This window comes from Spermophilus citellus (assembly GCF_964194105.1).
Source record: "Spermophilus citellus genome assembly, contig: SCAFFOLD_175, whole genome shotgun sequence".
Lineage (NCBI taxonomy): Eukaryota > Metazoa > Chordata > Mammalia > Rodentia > Sciuridae > Spermophilus > Spermophilus citellus.
In genome coordinates this window covers 738,714-757,902 of record NW_027672949.1, presented here as the reverse complement: position 1 = coordinate 757,902, position 19,189 = coordinate 738,714, and the positions used below count along the sequence as shown (strand labels likewise).

The window sequence follows — 19,189 nt, the reverse complement described above, 5'->3', positions numbered from 1 at the left end:
CACACCAGAGCCATTATGCTTCCTAAACCCAGCAATGCCCAAAAGCAGACTGGCTACCTAAAAATCACCTGGAAGCACCTTTTTTCTTAAAAAAAAAACAGTTCTAATTCCTAGTCCCTAGAAATTCTGATTCATTACTGCCAGGGGATGGAACCAATAGATTTGTATGTGAGCCCCCAAGTTCCTGTTTTCAACTATTATCCTAAAGCTATCCTTTCTTGCCCCACAATACGTAAGTCCTCCTTCTTAATCTGATATATTTATCTTATAAACTTCACAGAAGTTAAATACACACATACACAACAATGTATGCTCTTATGTACAGAACTGCAGACTTGAAGAATATAAAAGGACCACTGCCTTTTCCTTTTCCTGAGGAACAGGAAAGTTTTTTACATTTAAAACAAGGAACACCGACACATGACACCACATAGGAGGAAAGCGAGGCAGATGTTGCCTGTCACACAGGAGCAGGGAGAGAGGACTGGGCTGGGACAACCAGGAGGGCTTCCTGGAAATATCAGGATCTCTGCTGGGTTTTAAAAGAAGGAAAAGGTTCATTTGTATAATACCAAATGGGTAACCCACAATTTTATCAACTTCACCAGTGAATTGTTTTTATTCTTCTTCCCTCCCAGCCTTTGTTCACAGGCATAATATCTTATACATAACAGCATAAGATCAAGTCAATTGGCATTTTATAATCTTACAAAAATACTCGCAGGAAGAGGTCTCTGAGTCTCATAGTGAGCAGTCGCCCTGGCCGTGCATGTGCTCCTGGGGTGGCTTTCCCTCACACACGCTCAAGCATTTACCAAACTCATTTTTTGTTTCCCTCCACACTACCCCACAGCTCCACACTTAGTTCTCTGAAAGCACAGATTAATTCTCCTTGTTGTATCCTTAGTCCCTAGCCTAAGACTTCACACAAAGTAGATATCTGAATATTTCCCAAATAAGTAATAATCCTCAAACTAAAATTAGGAATTATTATTACAGATGTAATTTATCCCAATCAATCTGCTTAACTCATCAATAAGTACACTATTAAATCCCAACGGCTCGGGAGGCTGAGCAGGAGGATCTCAAGTTCAAAGCCAGCCCCAGCAATGGCAAGGCACTAAAATACTCATTGAGACCCAGTCTCTAAAAAAAATACAAAATAGGGCTGGAGATGTGGTTCAATGAGCAAGTGCCCCTGAGTTCAATCCCTGGTAACGCCCTCCACCCATTAAAAAAAAAAAAATCCACTATTAAAAAGTCAGAACCTTGTGATGTCAAAAAATTCAGTTTCTGGACTTCAGATAGTGGTGATGGTTGTACAATCCTGTGAACATACTAAAAACTGTTAAATTGTACAATTTTAAATGGTGAATTTTATGGTGTGGATTGTTTCAAGAAAAAATTAATTAAAAGAAAAATTAACAAAAAGTAAGTGTCAAATTAACAGAGAGTAGTCTACTTACATGCTATGCCTTTCTTAAGATTAACAAAAAGCAAGTTTCAAATTAACAGAGAGTAGTCTACTTATATGCTATGCCGTTCTTAAGAGTAAAGGGATTGTTACTGAGCGAGAAATTCCACGAGATCACTTAGCTTATGGCCTTCTTCCAATGGCAGAAAGAGCTCTGTGTCTGAATGCCCAACAGAAATAAGTCACCATCATGGGAAAGAAGTTCAAAACCATGCTAGAAACCAGAGCAGTAACTTTCCATGCAGATGAAGGGATAAAATTAATCTAACACTGAATGAAATGCTCCCTTTAAAAAAGTTAGTTTTCACTCTAACATTGATTAACCACGAAAAATCAAATCCATTACTTACCAAATGTATGAAGTTTTATATGCAAACATTGTTACTGTATGTCAAAGTATACTTATATACCTCACATGTATACTATATATATATATATATATATATATATATATATATATATATATACCTCTTTTTATTCTACTTTACTCTTCTTCCAAAACACTTCCAATCTAAAGATAACAGGCAGTTGGGTATAAAAGGAAAACTTACCTTAATTTAGGATTATCAACATATTTCTTAAACTGCTTGACATTATTCAAAGTTTGTTCAGCTAATTCACGAGAGGGTTCAACGATGAGAGCTTTTGGAGCATTGGGAAGAAACTTTGTTTGTGTCACCTGCGCATTACCTTAGGAGAATAAAAAGTATTAGAACACTTTTAAATCATGCCTAAAAATACCATTATTTGTAAAACATGAGGATGAGCATTCCAGCATCAAAATTTTTAATAAAAATTATCAAAAAGTATAGGTGAAAGTAAAACAAGATACGATAAGGCTAAAATTCCTAAAATGAAATAAGGCTTCTTTAAATTAAACCTACTTGCAATGATTGTAATTGATATGTCTGTGAAATGACTTATTTGTTTTGTGATAAACTAGCTAGGGAATGTTCTTAATTTAAATAAATAAAACATATTACAATACAATGGGTAAAAGCATAAGCTTTGAAGCCAGATTGCTTGGATTTGAATTTAGTTCTACCACTTATTTGCCCTGGCACCTTGGGCAAGTTACTTCAAGTCCCTATTCCTCAGGCTCTTTGTCCGTAAAATGGAAAGACTTCAACATTATAGAGTTGTTGTGAAGATCAAATAGCCCATGTAAAGCACTTAACATTCTACCATGGCACAAGCCACACATGTTAGCTGTCATTTACCACCATGACTGAGATGCCCTAAATGCCTAAACTGAAACTAGGGTTTATGAATTAGGTTTTAAAATTCAATTTTACAGAGTAAATAGAAAAGAAAGAGTAAACAGAAAGAAAGGGATATGTGACTCACTATGAGAAACCCTACTTACTAGAGTTTTCACTAATGCCCCAATCTAGAAAATCTTACCCGCACAGATGCAATACCTGTGTGCTGTGATTTGACAACGTAACTATCTGGTGCCTTGGAAAGAGCAACAAAACCATCTTTTGGTGGAAACTGAAATTCTTCTTCACCAAAGTTAAATTTTAGTTCAGCATTCTAGCATTGAATAAAGGACAAAATTTTAAAAATTAACTTAATACAAAATAATGAATATCAAGCAGATTATAATTATACCAAAATTTTCCTAAATAATTACCTTCAAAACACAAGCAGGAAAGAGGGCTTGGTTTTTCATATGTGGTGGTACTTCAAATGCCAGACCAAGATCTTTCCCTTAAGAAAAAAAAATTAAAAAACAAGAAAACAAAAAATGAAACAATGAGAAAAGAACTTCCACATATTCACACCATCGAATCTACAAATGTGTCCGCATTAATGCTTCCCCCCTGGAACCCCTGGATAAATTGTGCTGCCTCAGGCCAACCTCTTCGCTTTTCTCCTTTACTCCTAAACTGTCCCTCCCCTACCCCTACATCAGACCACTGCCACTAGACATTCCTTAGCATACAAACATACTCAACATTAGAACACAAGCAACTCTCCCTCGAGCCCATTTCCACTTTACTTATCTTCCTTTTTCCTTCACTTTTTAGAAGTAAAACTTTTGGGTTTCCATTTTTTTTTTTTAGTATATCCACTTCCTTCTCTTCCATTTTCTATTGATCTGACTCCCAATCAGCTCAACCACTCCATCACCCATTTTCTTGCTCATCTAAAACAACTGTCAAGAGCATTGATGTGCCCCACCAAATCCAGCAGTTAATTCTCACTCCTCATATCTTTCTAGACAAGACCCCTGAGCAGCACTGGACCCAACCCTGACTGCTCCCTCCTCCTTAAAACACTTTCTTCACCTGGACCCTAAGACCTTCGTTTCCCTGGTTCTGCTCCTCCTGGTTTTCCTCTCCTCACTCTCTGCTGGATTCTCCTCAGTATGCATACTTCTAGCCACAGGAACCCAGGCCTTAGATCTCTTCTGTTCTTTATCTCCCCTTATTCCCTAGGTGATCTCAACCCACTCCTCATCCCCCAGTCTGTTTTCAACACAGAAGCAAATACTGTTAAACTAAAGAAAGATAATGCCATTCCTATGCCTAAAACCATAGTAAAGTTCTCACTCAAAATAAAAAGCAAAGTTTGTATTATAGCCTCCCTCACTATTCTACCACCTCCTGCAAGCTCAGACACATGGGTCTACTCACTCTTAGGTCCCTAGAGCACACTCCATCTCAAGGCCTTTCAGGTCTGCTTCCTCTACCTAAAATGCTCTTATAAGATTATCTGAAGAATGGCAGCTATTATAAATACAAACAACAAGTGTTGGCAAGGATGTGGGGAAAAAGGCACACTTGTACATTGCGGGTGGAACTGCAAATTGGTGCAGCCAATATAAAAAGCAGCATGGAGAATCCTTAGAAAACTGGGAATAGAACCACTATTTGACCCAGCTATCCCACTCCTCAGTTTATACCCAAAGGACTTAAAAACAGCATACTACAGTGACACAGCCACGTCAATGTTTATAGTAGCACAATTCACAATAGCTAAACTGTGGAACCAACCTAGAGGCCCTATAGTAGATGAACAGATAAAGAAAATGTGGTATATATACCAATGGAATATTATTCAGCATTAAAAGAAATAAAATCATGGCATCTGAAGGTAATGGATGGAACTGGAGAGTATAATTCTAAGTGAAGTCAGCCAATCCCAAAAAACCAAATACCAAATGTTTTCTCTGATTTAAGGATGCTGATACATAATGTCATGGTGGTGGAAGGATGACTTGAAGGATTAGATGAACTCTAGATAGGGCAAAGGGGAAAAGGGAAAAGGGAAGGGAGAGGAAGAGGTTATGGGCGTAGGAAAGATGGTGGAATGAGATGGACATCATTACCCTAAGTACGTGTATAAAGACACAAATGCTGTGACTTTACTTTGTGTACAACCACAGATATGAAAAATTGTGCTCTATGTGTGTAATATAAATTGTAATGCATTCTGCTGTCATATATAACAAATTAAAACCTAAACAATATGGGAAAAAAAGAAGAATGAAATTATGCATTTTCAAGAAAATGAAAAAAAAAAAGATTATCTGCAGAGCCCACCACCCAACTCTGGCTTCTACTTATGTCACATCATCAGCAAAACCTTCTCTGTCAACCCTGTAGAAAAGCACACATCTTCAGACTGCTACCACTGTCTACTTCTTTCCCCTATTTTATAGTCTCCCTCGTAGAATTGTTACCACCTAACACTCACATCTTTGCCTCTTCTCACTAACATGCAAGTTCTACTGACATAACCTTGTCTGTCTATTCCATTTTCTGCAGTTATCTCCAGTTCTTACCAGGGGTCCTGACACATAGCCTATGTTCAATAAATATTTGTTCAAATTAAAGACAGGGTGGAAGAGACAGAGAATTGAAATACAGGGTAAGAAGATTAAGGCAAAAAAAAAAAACCCTCACAATATTGAATTATACCTTTTTGCTAATAAAATCCACAGAGAGCTTACCATTTTTGGAGAATTTGACATGTCCTTTATCTATATCTAGGTAACATCCAATGGTGTCATGCATAGTGAATTCCTAGAAACCCAGAAAGTGAAGTGTTATTAATAGAAAGCAATATCTTAAATGACATTAAAAGTTCAAATATAGCTGCATCAAAAGCATGTTGGTGTTTCAAAATAACGTCTACATGGTATTAAAAATGTCTATTAAAGAATTACACATATATAATGGCAGACTCACCTGACAGCCTTTTAAAATCAACATATTTAGGCTCACTAACATTAAGATCACCAGAACAACTATATTTAGAATCACCGTAACTAAAACTAAGAAACGGGAACAATATAAGAGCCAAAGCCAAAACCAGAATGGGTAAAAAGAGGAAATTATGTAATATATTTTGGAGGGGTTAATAAATGGCATGAAAGAAAAGTTATAATTACTACATATTTATCTAGTTTTATAATATATCTTCATTGAAATCCACATCTGAAATTTCTGTGGAAAATACATAGAAAATATACTTGAGTTTGAGAATAATTTCTATACCCTCAGTTATAACTAATCAAGCATGCAACAAAACTCACTAATGCTATGCTTAAATCAATAACAGCATAGCTTACTTACCTCTCCATAATTATCAAACTGTTTGTTATGGGATTTCTTTCCTGTTCCACCAAAGCCAAATCCAAACTTGTCTGTACCTAGATTTAAAAGTAGCTTAAGTATGTAGTAAGAGTAAGTAGGAAATTAAAAGCCCTGTTCAAGAAGTAATCTTATATCTTCATTTCAACAAACCACAGGAAATTCTTCACTCAAATTTCTGAATTTGGGGAACAACTGAAGCACTCTTAGCCTGTAGAGACCACTGGACATAACAGACATATGCACCACTCCATCCCACTTCGCTCTGGCCACTAAGAAATTCAGACACAATTTAACAAGAATGTGGAGCATCTAAGCAGTACGTGTGGATGTATTCATGCATATTAACTTCACCCTGACTCCAATCATATTCTTAATCTTACTTCCCCTAATTTTCTACTGTTATATGAATTGCTTAGTTCAAATCTTTCTTGCAACAGAGTGAAGTACACATAAATTCTATTTCTAGGACTTTAAAATATAAACCTTTTATAGTTAAGTCTATTATTTTGTTTCCCCAAAATAATAAAATGTTAACAATCCATGAATAACTCAACCAATTCATTTACTTTAGGGACACTTACCTAGATCTAGGGAGGCCTGCATGGTAGACCACCCAACTCTGCACAACCCCTGGTCATGACAGGAGACTTCATAGTAATGTTTCCCTATAAGGGCAAAACATTTTAGATTTATGTAAATCACATATATGACTCATTTACTACATAACAACAATGTGTATGTACCAAATGAAGAATTCAAAGTCATTTTTTACAATTAAAAATCTCAGATCCTTGATTTAAAGTAACTTTAGGGAAATTCATGCATTGATAGAGTTTCAAAGGGTTATACAAGTAAAAATGCCATTCGCATACCTTTCATTAATCCTTTAGTAGTTCTGCATCCATGCCATTCCTTCACTTCTCTACTTTGACAACAAAGACCATCTGACCCAATTGCTGGATTTGAGAAAAAACTCGTCAGTACAAGCTTTATAAATCATGCATTGTGAAATAAATATCTTAAGTTTGACTAATAATTCTTTCACTTGTATTACAACATTCCAGAAAATTGAGACTTGTTGAGTCCTGGGTGATAGCCAGGACTTTCCCTAAAACTAACTGCCCTTACTCATCACCCAGATATCTTTGGCAATGTTGAGGGCTAGATTCTACACTGTCATCTGTTACAAAGGGGAAAAGATTTCAGAGCAACACATCTAGAAAGGCCCTAACCTGACTTGCATCACCAGCAGATGTGTTTAGGCAACCATTCTCTACAGTCCTTTAAAGAAACTGGCACTCAAGCATAATGCAGTACCCATCCATCATTTCTAGCCCTGATTTTATGCTGACATTAAACCTGAGTGGTCACTATATTAAAAGATAACGGACCCAGAAATCATAGTGGGAAAGTAGGAAATAGCATATAAACATGTATGTTACGCTAAAATATCTAATAAAAGATAAGGTTCTATATTATATACCACAGTTGGTCACTGTGATGTCCACATAGTAAATGCTTACTGAAGTCAAGCAAAAATTTAGTTTTTGTCTATACTAGAAAGAAAATATAGCTGCTACTCTGGTTCTTGTCAGCAACTCATATTTAGTACCTGAATGTAGAACAAATATATTTTTTGCTTCTTCATTTTTTTTTTTTGTATTAGAGATTGAACTCAGGGCACTTAACCACTCACTGAGCCACAACCCCAAACCTTCTTATTTTTCTTTTTTAAATTTTGAGACAGGGCCTTGCTAAGTTTCTGAGGCTGGCTTTGAACTTGCAATCCTCCTGCCTCAGCCTCCCAAGCTGATTGGATTACAGGCATGCGCCACCATGCCCAGCTGCTGGAGAACAAATTTTTTAAGAAACCACTTCATCACATATCTTACTTCCCTTTTCAAAAGATTAAATTATTCAAAGTACAAATGCTTATTCATGATACGATAACGAGTTATACAAAACTCTGAACTTTTAAAAAAGTCCTCTAGCAATGATATATATCTCCTTAAAATTTTTATATTTAAAACTATATTTTTAGTTGTCAATGGACCTTTATTTATTTTTATGTGATGCTGAGACTCGAACCCAGTGCCTCACACATGCTAGGCAAGTGCTCTACCACTGAGCCACAACCCCATCCCTTAAAATTCTTTATGTAACATACAGATAAAAAATTTCATATAAATGGTGTGTGATAAAAATTAGCAGTTTTTGGTTTTGGGGGTGGGCTGTTTTGGCATGATTCCTCATCATGTCCATCTTACATTTCTTGCATCCTACTTTTCATGGTCAGCAACAGCAGATGAACACTCCCCAACTCGAGATTCTGACTCATTCTTTGTAATGGTTGCACAATAGTCCTAGGATATACACTAATGTTTGATAACTGCTCTCCTAGCAATAGCATTTACTTTGTTGACAGGTTTTCAGTTTTCTTCCCATTACAAATAGTGGTTCAACAAATAGCTTTATACAATTATGTTTGCATAACAGTACTTTTATTCTAATAAGAATAATATATATATATATCTTTAATTTTTGTAGGTAAGGCCATACTGCTTTCCAGACACAATAATTCATAGGTTAGTCATCCTTTTGAATTTTATTTCCATTTCTCTACTACCTGTACGTCTGATAATTTGAATATTTATTGAACATTTGAATGTTTTGCTTTGCTGTCTATTAATATCTTCTGCAGATTTCTTTTTTAACTTTTTATGGTTTTAGTTATGACAGTAGAATGTATTTTGACATATTATACATTTGTGAACTATAACTTCCCATTCTTTCGGTTGTATGGGATGTGGAGTTACACTGGTAGTGTATTCATGTTATGAACATAGGAAAGTAATGTCACATTCATTCTACTCTTTCCTATTCCCATTCCATCCATCCCCATTCCTTCCCTTTATTCACATTTTCTTTATCCATCCATCTGTTGAAGGGTACCTAGATTGGTTCCATAACTTAGCTATTGTGAATTGAGCTAGTACAAATATTGATGTGGCCGTGTCACTGATGTGCTGATTATAAGTCCTTTGGGTATAAACCAAGAAGTGGGATAACTGGGTCAAATGGTGGTTCCATTCCAAGTTTTCCGAGGAATCGCCATACTGCTTTCCAGAGTGGTGATACCAATTTGCAGCCCCACCAGCAATGTATGAGTGCACCTTTTCCCCCACATCCTTGCCAACATTGTTACTTAAATTCTTGATAATTACCATTCCGACTGGAGATGAAATCTCAGTGCTTAGTTTTAATTTGCATTCCTCTAATTGCTAGAGATGTTGAACATTTTTTCATATATTAATTGATTGACTGTATTTCTTCTTCTGTGTCTTTTCAGTTCCTTTGCCCACTTATTGATTGGTTTATTTATTGTTTTGGTGTTAAGTTTTTTGAGTTCTTTATATATCCTGCAAATTAATGCTCTACGTACAGGTGTCAAAGATTTTCTCCCATTCTATAGGCTCTCTCTTCACGTTCTTTTTTTTTTTTTATTGTTTGGAACAAGTTTTTTTTTTAATTTTTTTTTATTGGTTGTTCAAAACATTACAAAGCTCTTGACATATCATATTTCATACATTAGATTCAAGTGGGTTATGAACTCCCATTTTTACCCCAATCTTCATGTTCTTAATTGTTTCCTTTACAGTGAAAAAGCTTTGTAGTTTGATACCACCCCATCTATTGATTCTTGATTTTACTTCTTGTACTTTAGGAGTCTTATTGAAGAATTCAGTTCCTCATGCGACATGATAAGAGATTTGGACTCACTTTTTCTTATAGTGCAGGTCTAATGTGTAGGTCCTTGATCCATTTTGAGTTGAGTTTTATGTAGCGTGAGAGATAGGGGTTTAATTTCATTTTGCTACACATGGATTTCCAGTTTTCCTAGCACCATTTGTTGAAGAGGCTATCTTTTCTCCAATGTATGTTTACGGCACCTTTGTCTAGTATGAGATACTGTATTTATGTGGGTTTGTCTCTACATTTTCTATTCTGAAGCACTGATCTTCATGTCTGTTTTGGTGCCAATATCATGCCGTTTTTCTTACTGTAGCTCTGGTATTGTGATGCCTCCTGTTTCACTTTTCTTGCTGAGGATTGCTTTGGTTATTCTGGGCCTATTTTTCCAATTAATTTCATAACTGCTTTTTCTATGTCTATGAAGAACGTCATTGGAATTTTAATAGAAATTGCATTAAATCTGTAGAGTGCTTTTGGTAGTATGGGCATTTTAACAATATTAAATCTGCCTACCCAAGAACATGGGAGATCCTTCCATCTTCTAAAGTCTTCTTCAATTTCCTTCTTGAGTATTCTATAGTTTTCATTGTAGAGGTCTTTCACCTCTTTTGTTAGACAGATTCCCAAATATTTTATTCAGTTTCAGACTATTATGAATGGGATAGTTTTCCTAATTTCTCTTTCAGTTGATTCATTACTGATGTATAGGAACGTAATTGATTTATGGGTGTTAATTTTATATCCCTCTGCAGATTTTTCTTATTGCTTGTGTCTTTCTTACGAAAATTGATAAAACTTTATCTGCTAGCTACACAATGAACCTTTATTAATTTATAATGATTCCTCATCTTTCATCAACATTCCATGTATTCTGTATCTATTACTTGTCTACTACCTTTTTATGATATCTTCTTCACATTAAAAAAAAAACTATACAACTACACCTATGTTTTCTTTTATAATTTCTGAGATTCCTATTTGGGTTAATAATGTTTCACCAGTAAATTATGTATGTGATTTTCTACACTTATATATGATTACACACACACACACACACACAATTTAAATCTTAAACACATATAGAATTTATTTCTAATTCTGATATGAAACAGAAGTCAATTTTATCTTGTTCCAGATGGATCATCAATTGTGCCAGCAGGCTTCACTGAATAAATCCTTTTTTCTCACTGAAATGAAACACTATTTTTTTCCTTGCGTATTAACTGAGATTTATTTCCATTACATTCTGCTGTCTAGTCCTATTTCAGTATTATACTGCTTAATTGTAGTAACTGTTTTCCAATATCTGGTAAATTAGATCATTTATTAGACTTTTTCATAATTTTCTTAATAGTCTCACATATTTTTCAAAAGAAAGTTTCTGAATTACAGAGGAGCAGGTAAAATCTGTCTACTTACCAAAAGCAGATCCTCTGTCATATGGATTCATTTGCCATTTGTTGAGCACTAAACCAATTACAATAAGAAAAGTTACCCAGAAATGTATGACATTAAAAATTCTCTATAAAAAAAACAAAGCACATATGCTATATTTTACATGATATCTTAATTCCTCTAGATTCAATATGGTCACACACATTATTTAGAATATATATATAAAGCTAGAGCTTTTTTGTTGAAAATCAAAACATGTCAAAAATAGTAATCACTGGCTTATCTAGGATTAAATTCTTATTTTCTTACTTGATTAAGTGCACTTTTTATTAGGTGACTTTGATCTTTGTCCTCACTCCTACTTAGATGGTTGGTAAAATGAAATTTAGGTAAATAAGCATGCTGACTTCAATCATAATATCAATAACTGGCCTGTATTTCAGAGTCTAATAATTATACTTCTATTATTATTAAAGGAAAAGCAAGACCTTTATCTTAATTCAGTCATATTAAAAAGTCACACATTTTTGTTTTTTGGGGATTGAAATTTTCCTTTTCTAAAATATTTTAATAGTCTATGAATAAAGAATTATAATAGCTAAGGAGAACCTTATTTTCTAGTCCAACTTCCTGCCCAAGGTAGAAATCCTTTCTAGATCATTTCTGATCAAAAGATATCCATCATGGGGCTGGGGTTGTAGTTCGGTGGTAGAGTGCTTGCCTTGCATGCATGAGGCACTTGGTTTATACTCAGCACCACATCAAAATAAATAAAAATAAAGATATTGTGTCCATCAAGAGCTTAAAAAAAAAAAGATTTCCATCATTGGTTTAAATACTTGGACTAATGGAGAACTATCTTTCTGGAGGTTCTCTCCTCCATTGTTGGCTCAATCTAGGTATTGGGAAGTACTTAAGTTAAACAGAAATCATGCAGATTATTTTGAACTGGTCCTGGTCCTACTTTCTAGAATTATTTTCTCTGCAGATCTCCTCCACAAGTTGACAATTACCCTATCTCCTTTTGTACTTCTCCATATTTCTATATCTTTTTTATTTCTCAGAGGACATGATTTTTTTCAAAACATCACCATTCTAATTGTCCTGCTTTAGAAGAATTCTCTTTTATAATCATCTCAAATAAAAGATGACATACAGTTATGACAAATTCTGAAACTATTTTATAATAAACCAATAGTCTAAATAGTTATACCCATTTTCTATTTCACAATTCAATTATAAATGAATTCTATGAACTATATAACATTGTTATTTTCAAACAAGCAAAAAGAAAATGTGATATGCCCATTCACTCTACTTAAGCTTGCTATTTTGTCACAATCCTATTTTGTAATATGACACAAGTGACTTTGAAATATAAGTTTTGTTAAATTATAACAAAACCACAGATTAACTAAAATAAAACAGAGTTTAAAAAGTGTTTAACAAAAGCAACATAATGTAAAATAAAAGTAGGATTGTTCATGGCACAGAAAGAATCATAAACTTAATAAAAGAACCAACTGAAACAGAACTGAAAAAAAATTGACTATAAAATTTATACTTTACATTTTAACTCTCTGGGTTCCTTCCTTCCAACCTCAAAAAAAAAAAGCACACTTCTTTTCCCACCATCATGGGTTTCTACTCTATAAATTATCTGTAAAATCCTTCTTCAATATTTCCTTTGCAAAATGTTGTACCAATTTATCTTTAATATTAGACATAAAAAATTAAAAGGTTAAAAAAGACACAAAGATAACTAAATGTAATTTCCAAACTTCCAGTGTTTTCACAAAGAAAACACTGTTCTTATTTTACAAGGGACAATATTTCACTACGTGGGTTCTAAATGGCACTTAGCATCCCTGTTTTCCAGGACACCAAATTCCAATATTACACTGCAGGTATTGGTAATAAAAAGGCATACCAAACCTCGAACTTCTAAATGTCAGAATGAGAATTAATGATTTACACAAAAGAAAACATCCATCTATAATAATTACCCGAAGCACCAGTTTTAATTGTTGTTTTTCCTTTTTTCCCTTCTTGTTGGTCTTTCAGAGTTTCATAAACTATCTGTATAACTGGAATACTGAAAGCCTATCAAAGAAACAAAGTTTTTTTATCAGTGTCAGGTATTAATAAGTTAATTATCAATATGAATGACAAAGGTTATACATACACATTGAATAATTACATGCGTTCCAGATTGCTGCTCTAATTTCATTTGCCCAAACCCAAAACACCAGTAAGATAACAGGGAGTTATTGAATGAACAAAGCAGAAGGCAGCTGATAACCCAAAACATAAACAGTAAGGCCCTTCAGAACAAACCTAAACTAAAAAGTATCATCTAGTCTGACAAATGGTTTCTCTAGACGAGGCCAACTGTAAAACATTTCTTTATCACTAAACCACTGCATTAAAATTCTGAAATGAGTGTAAACACTAAAGATACCACAATTCCCAAGACAAGCTTAAATCTATATTCTTAAAGCCATACTCTTGTAGATGTTCAGTTTGTTGACAACAAAGACATTACTCAACGGAAAGCCATCAATTGCTTACAGTTTGAAAATGGTTGTTTGGGGGTTTGTTTAATATTTTTTCAGTTGCTGATGGACCTTTATTTTACTTATTTATCTGAGAATCAAACCCAGTGCATCACACATGCTAGGCAAGCAGTCTACCACTAAGCCACAATCCCAGCCTTGGAGGTGGTTGTTTTAGTAAATATTTCAAAATAACACTATGGTTCAAAGACACTTTAAAATTCAGCTCTTAATTAAATTGAAATGTTAATTTAAATGTATTACTTACACCAGTTTTTCCACTTCCTGTTTCTGCAGCCTGAATTGGGGGAAAAATTGATTTACATAAAACTGTCAATTACATAGATGAAATTAAAATGAAACCATGTAGAACTCTTTAACACTTAACTAGCTGCCTTTATTTTCACAGTACTTCAAGATTACCCAGACTTCCCCCAGACAACTTTAACTATTGCTAATTCAATTCCTTAAGAATCTGTTCTTTCTTTCCTTTGCATTGCCACCAATCCAACTGAAGCCTTCATCATTCTAATCTGATTATTATGACAATGTCCTAATAGTATCTAACCCCACAGAGCAATATTACAATCTGCGTCCAAAGCAGGCTTCTCAGAAACCTAATTCTGACAATGTACCACACCTATTTAACACACTTTCCACTTTCAAAAAATGTCCAAATTCTTTAACAATACACTAGAGCAAAAGTCCAAAAAATTCAACCCACAATATTATTTCCTATTTTACCAAGCTACATCTCCCACCCAGGAATATGTATTTTATGCTCCCATCTACCTGAACTACTCCAGGATCACATCCCCCTTCTCCCACCTCCTGGTTTTCTTGGAGCTTTTCTCTTCAATCTTCCCTTTCTCCAAACAGTCCCTTGTGATCCCTCAAGCCAAAGGACAAATTGACTTCCACTTGAACCCTGTAGTACTATGCATCTCCTAAGTAGGTGTCCCACTCTCTCATATGACATTTACTTCTGCACGTCTTCCTACCCCTACTTGGTTTAAACTTTTCAAGAACCAAGATTGTATCTTTCTTCCCTTGTGCCCCCATAGCTTCTACTCAATACTTGGATGGCATATGTATCATAAGTGTTGGTAAATGAATAAAATTAATTTGGTAAAAATATCATTCTTAAGCCTACGGAATTCTTAAATCGGGCTACACAAACAATACAAATACACCCCTTTACAATCATATTTAAACATACCATAAGTACATCCCCTCCTCCTAGGATCAATGGGATGGATTCAGCTTGGATATCAGTTGGGAGGCTAAAAGAATAACAAGTGAAGAAATTTAGTTAAAAAAAAGAAAATCACCTACCTAAGCTAACTAAATCATTTTATTGGTAAATGCTACCATTTTTTTCAGCTAGAATTATGCCCAAGTTAAAAAAGGAAACATAATTGAAAGAATCACCAGAAAAACCATGTGTAACTTTACAACTAGAATAAAAAAATATTTGATAAAGTCACTAAATGTTTAAATGATAAAACACTCTTGTTACCATGCATTTAGATTCTATGTACTTACAGCCAATCCATCTCTTCCACAGCTTGTGCAATCTCAGGCATAACACCCATCTCTGAAAATAAAAAGTAATTTTAAAATCCATACAACTAAACTTATGATAAATCATATTGCTCTTAAGATTCCTTTCACAGAACTGGGTAGACTTTAAAGCATGGCTCATTGATATCAGACCCACTAAGTATAGCAACTGCTGAGAAATGTCCAATGTCCAAGTTTTGGAGACACACTTGAGTTCAAATTCAAGCTTTTAGTTACCAGTAAGTGACCTTGAGCAAAGCCATAATCTGTTTTCTTCACAGAAAATGAGGCTTATATGACTTACCTTGTAGGTATGAATATAGGAAGATTAGTGATAATAATGTAATGCACCTGGCACATAGTACTCACAGTGCTGTTTACCTCCGAGAAGACTAGTGAAAAATCTGCCAGTTAGGGTTCTAAACCAGCATCTCAGTTGCTTCATTAAGTGATATGGCAGTTAGGTACCTTGCCTATTCCAGTACCATTTGAATACCCTCAAGGATCTGAGAAAAATGAACAGCCCACATGTATTGGCAGCCATAATCAAAATTCTGGTTAACTGAAGAGGGAGCTGACAATGGTGGCAACTTTTGGGCAACTGGAAATGATCAGTTCTGTTCTTAACTCTGCAAATATTTAAATAATTCTATACCAAGGCAAGTCCAAAATGAATAGATTAAGCTATTCCCAATTAAGTTTTCTCATTTCATCATTTCTTTAGTAAACTTTCTCAAGTTTAAAAGGAGTAGTCTGGGCTGGGGATGTGGCTCAAGCGGTAGCGCACTCGCCTGGCATGCGTGTGGCCCGGGTTCGATCCTCAGCACCACATACAAAACAAAGATGTTGTGTCTGCCAATAACTAAAAAATAAATATGAAAATTCTCTCTCTCTCTCACTCTCTCTCTCTCTCCCCCTCCCTCCCTCCCTCCCTCTCTCTTAAAAAAGAAAATGTTTAAAAATAAATAAATAAAAGGAGTAGTCAGCTGGATTACTTCAATTTTCCTTCCAGATGGAGAAGGGATTTTTAAGTCTGAATTTATAAAAAGCACTTTTGTTGCTGTTATTACAAAAGTATACACCACTATAAAAATGAATAAAAGTTAAACTTTACCAAGCCCCAGAAATTACAAAATTTTAAAATGTTGTAATTCTTGTCAGTTTTTGAAAAAGCATACAGCTAATCTTAAAATATATATCTTTATAAAAGCAACTTTTATTTTGTATCAGGTGAACAGATTCATCATTTTCAAAAAGAAGGCTGTCACAACTTTAAATCTCCCCAGGAAAATCCAGATAGAGAAGCTAATTAAGCTCTAAAGGGATGATCTTTCTAAGCATTACCCACTTTAGAGTTCAGTTATATTCTTGCTCTTAAAATACAAACTGCTTCAAAAAAGGAAGTGATGGTCTTAAATATGCCGTATACACAAGCTTAAGCTGCTTGCAAAACAATAATACTGGAAAAAGCAACCACACACTGCTTTCAGCAAATCCCAGACAATTTCTTGTCCCATTCTGGTCATAGCTCTGCATGTTTTCTTTGAGCACTTTTAACAGTTACAGGAAAAACAAGAATATTCATGTTATTTAATCCTACTTTTGCCTTTATTTCATCATTTCAGTCTCTTCTCCCAGTTCTCTGCCCCAACATTACTGAAATCTGTGCATAACTTACAAAGACATGCATTTTATAAACAAAAAACTAGAACTTCTCTACAGACAGATCTTGGCTCCAAAACTATGTTAGGTTGAGAATTAGGAAAAGAAAAACAGCAATCACCCTAAGTAGATTTCCCCAGGACTCTAATTAGGTGTAATTTTGGTGATCTGAAATTTCTCACATGACTAGAGATTTGGAATTCCTAATATTCTCACAGGAGAAAACTGAAAATTATACAATATGTGACATCTGATGTCATTTTAATGGGTTAAAACATTAAAAGTAGGCCTAACAATTTATTACTATATAAATTTATCATATTTAGTATGCTTAAGGCTAATTATAGCTTTATAAAACTGTAGTTGCAAAAAAGGAGAATGATAAAGGAAGGGAGAAGCCCAGCCCAGTGCGTACAGGCCTGTCTGTAATCCCAACTACTCAGAAGGCCAAGAAAGGAGAATGTCAAATTTAAGGCCAGTCTGGGCAACTAAGCGAGCAGCTCTAAAAATAAAAAAATAAGGGGTTGGGGTTGTGGCTCAGCAGTAGAGCGCTTGCTTAGCCAGTGCAAGGCCCTGGGTTTGATCCTCAGCACCACATATAAATAAATAAATAAAATAAAGGTATTGCGTCCAATTACAACTAAAAAATAAATCTTTTTTTTAAATAAAATAAGTACAAATAAAAAAGACTGAGTATGTGGCTCCGAAGTGGGGCACCCCTGGGTTCAATTTCCATTAACCCTCCACCCCAACTACTGGGTTCAATAAGCCAAATCAAATCCTGTTTGGAATAATGGCGTATCATGGGCGAATAAATTAACAATTAATTTTCAAATTTTACGTTGGGCTAACTTAAACATGAGTGAAAATGCTTTCCCTCTGGCTTCGACATTTAATGTTAATATTGATACAGTGTCCTTAACAACAAATAGAAGTGCAGGTTTATCCTTGTGTGGGTTTTTTTTTTTTTTTAACTTCGAAAGGCCTGAAAACAATTGAATGGAAGCAAGATCGTCACTTGTCCCAATGACCCCTCCCCACGCCCAGTTGCTTCTAGGCCCGGCCAAAACCTGAAACGATGCGGGCAAAACCTGAGTCGCAAAGCGCCAGGGCCACGTCAAAGGGGCAGGAACCTGGCCATCAGCTAGCAGCTGGCACAACGCCGCCGCCTGGTTGCCGCCGCCCCGCGCGGACTGGCAGGAAAGCCGAGGTGACCAGAGAAAGAAGCTTGAGAAGGAGCAGGGGCAGTGCCGTCCCCGGCAGCACCTGGCGAGAAATGCCCTCCCCGAAGCTGGGCCGCGCGGACCGGCCTCTCGGCGGCCGCCACTGACCCCGCAGCGCAGGGCCCCTAAAGCTCCTCCCCAGCCGCCGCGGGGCCGAGGCGTGCAGCGAGCCGCCCACACCACCCCCAGCTCCCACCAACGCACGGGAGAAGGCCGCCATCTTCGCCTGTCCTCCGTGGCTCGGCTCACTCGCTCCCTCCCTCCCTACTGACACCGCGGGCGCGGCAGCGCGTGCTTCCGGCCCTTGGCCTTCGCGTTCCGAGTCCGGGCAGGGACTCGGCCGGGAGAACGGTTCCGACCGAGGAAAAGACACCCGGCTTGCCACTCTCGACCCTGAGCCCCAGCGCAGACCCAGCTCAACTGGACGGTGCCTTCCCGAAGTAGCCAGGACCGGTCACTAGCCGTCCTGGTGGTTACCAATTCTTTAGAGCAGGCCACGTGTCATCAGGATCACTTTTCCTCATTCAAGGAAGCAGATGTTTGAGGATTAGGGTCAAACCATGGACCCGGGCTGATCTAACAGCAAAACTGCCCTACTGGCTGCCTCCCTCAGACCCCTCTCCCCCCACCCCCACCCCTACCCCCGTCTCCAGCTCACATCAAGACTAGTGGCACACACTAGATATTTGTTACGTATTTTTGACGGAAATAAGTAGAGATTTAGGTCTCCTTTCTTTTCTTTCAAACATGTTTGATGTAGTTTTGATAATTTCAGGCTTGACTTCTAGGCAATTTTGACTCCTTTCTCTTTGCAGAAAGATGGTACAGGTAAAGGAATATTAATGCATCCCACCACCCACTCTGCCAGGTAGTAATAGAATCTTTAGATGCACACACTGAGATTCAGGAAAGTTAGTAACTTGTCTAATACCACAGAGCTACTAGATGGCAACCTGG

The 19,189-nt window shown here is 36.2% G+C and overlaps 1 protein-coding gene across 1 annotated transcript in view; it reads right to left on the bottom strand.

Moving 5' to 3' along the window:
- The window catches only part of LOC308640321 (ATP-dependent RNA helicase DDX1-like), a gene marked incomplete at its 3' end in the record, with an annotated part of 36,984 nt that extends 18,444 nt beyond the window's left edge, over window positions 1–18,540 (bottom strand). The window contains 13 exon segments of the mRNA XM_081312280.1: window positions 2,026–2,164; window positions 2,896–3,010; window positions 3,111–3,187; window positions 5,436–5,508; window positions 6,061–6,137; window positions 6,663–6,746; window positions 6,954–7,037; window positions 11,254–11,301; window positions 13,236–13,332; window positions 14,053–14,082; window positions 15,004–15,067; window positions 15,330–15,381; window positions 18,437–18,540. Coding sequence (XP_081168406.1) covers window positions 2,026–2,164; window positions 2,896–3,010; window positions 3,111–3,187; window positions 5,436–5,508; window positions 6,061–6,137; window positions 6,663–6,746; window positions 6,954–7,037; window positions 11,254–11,301; window positions 13,236–13,332; window positions 14,053–14,082; window positions 15,004–15,067; window positions 15,330–15,381; window positions 18,437–18,452 — 956 coding nt within the window. The 5' untranslated portion in view covers window positions 18,453–18,540.
- Between the last annotated feature and the right edge of the window lie 649 nt (window positions 18,541–19,189).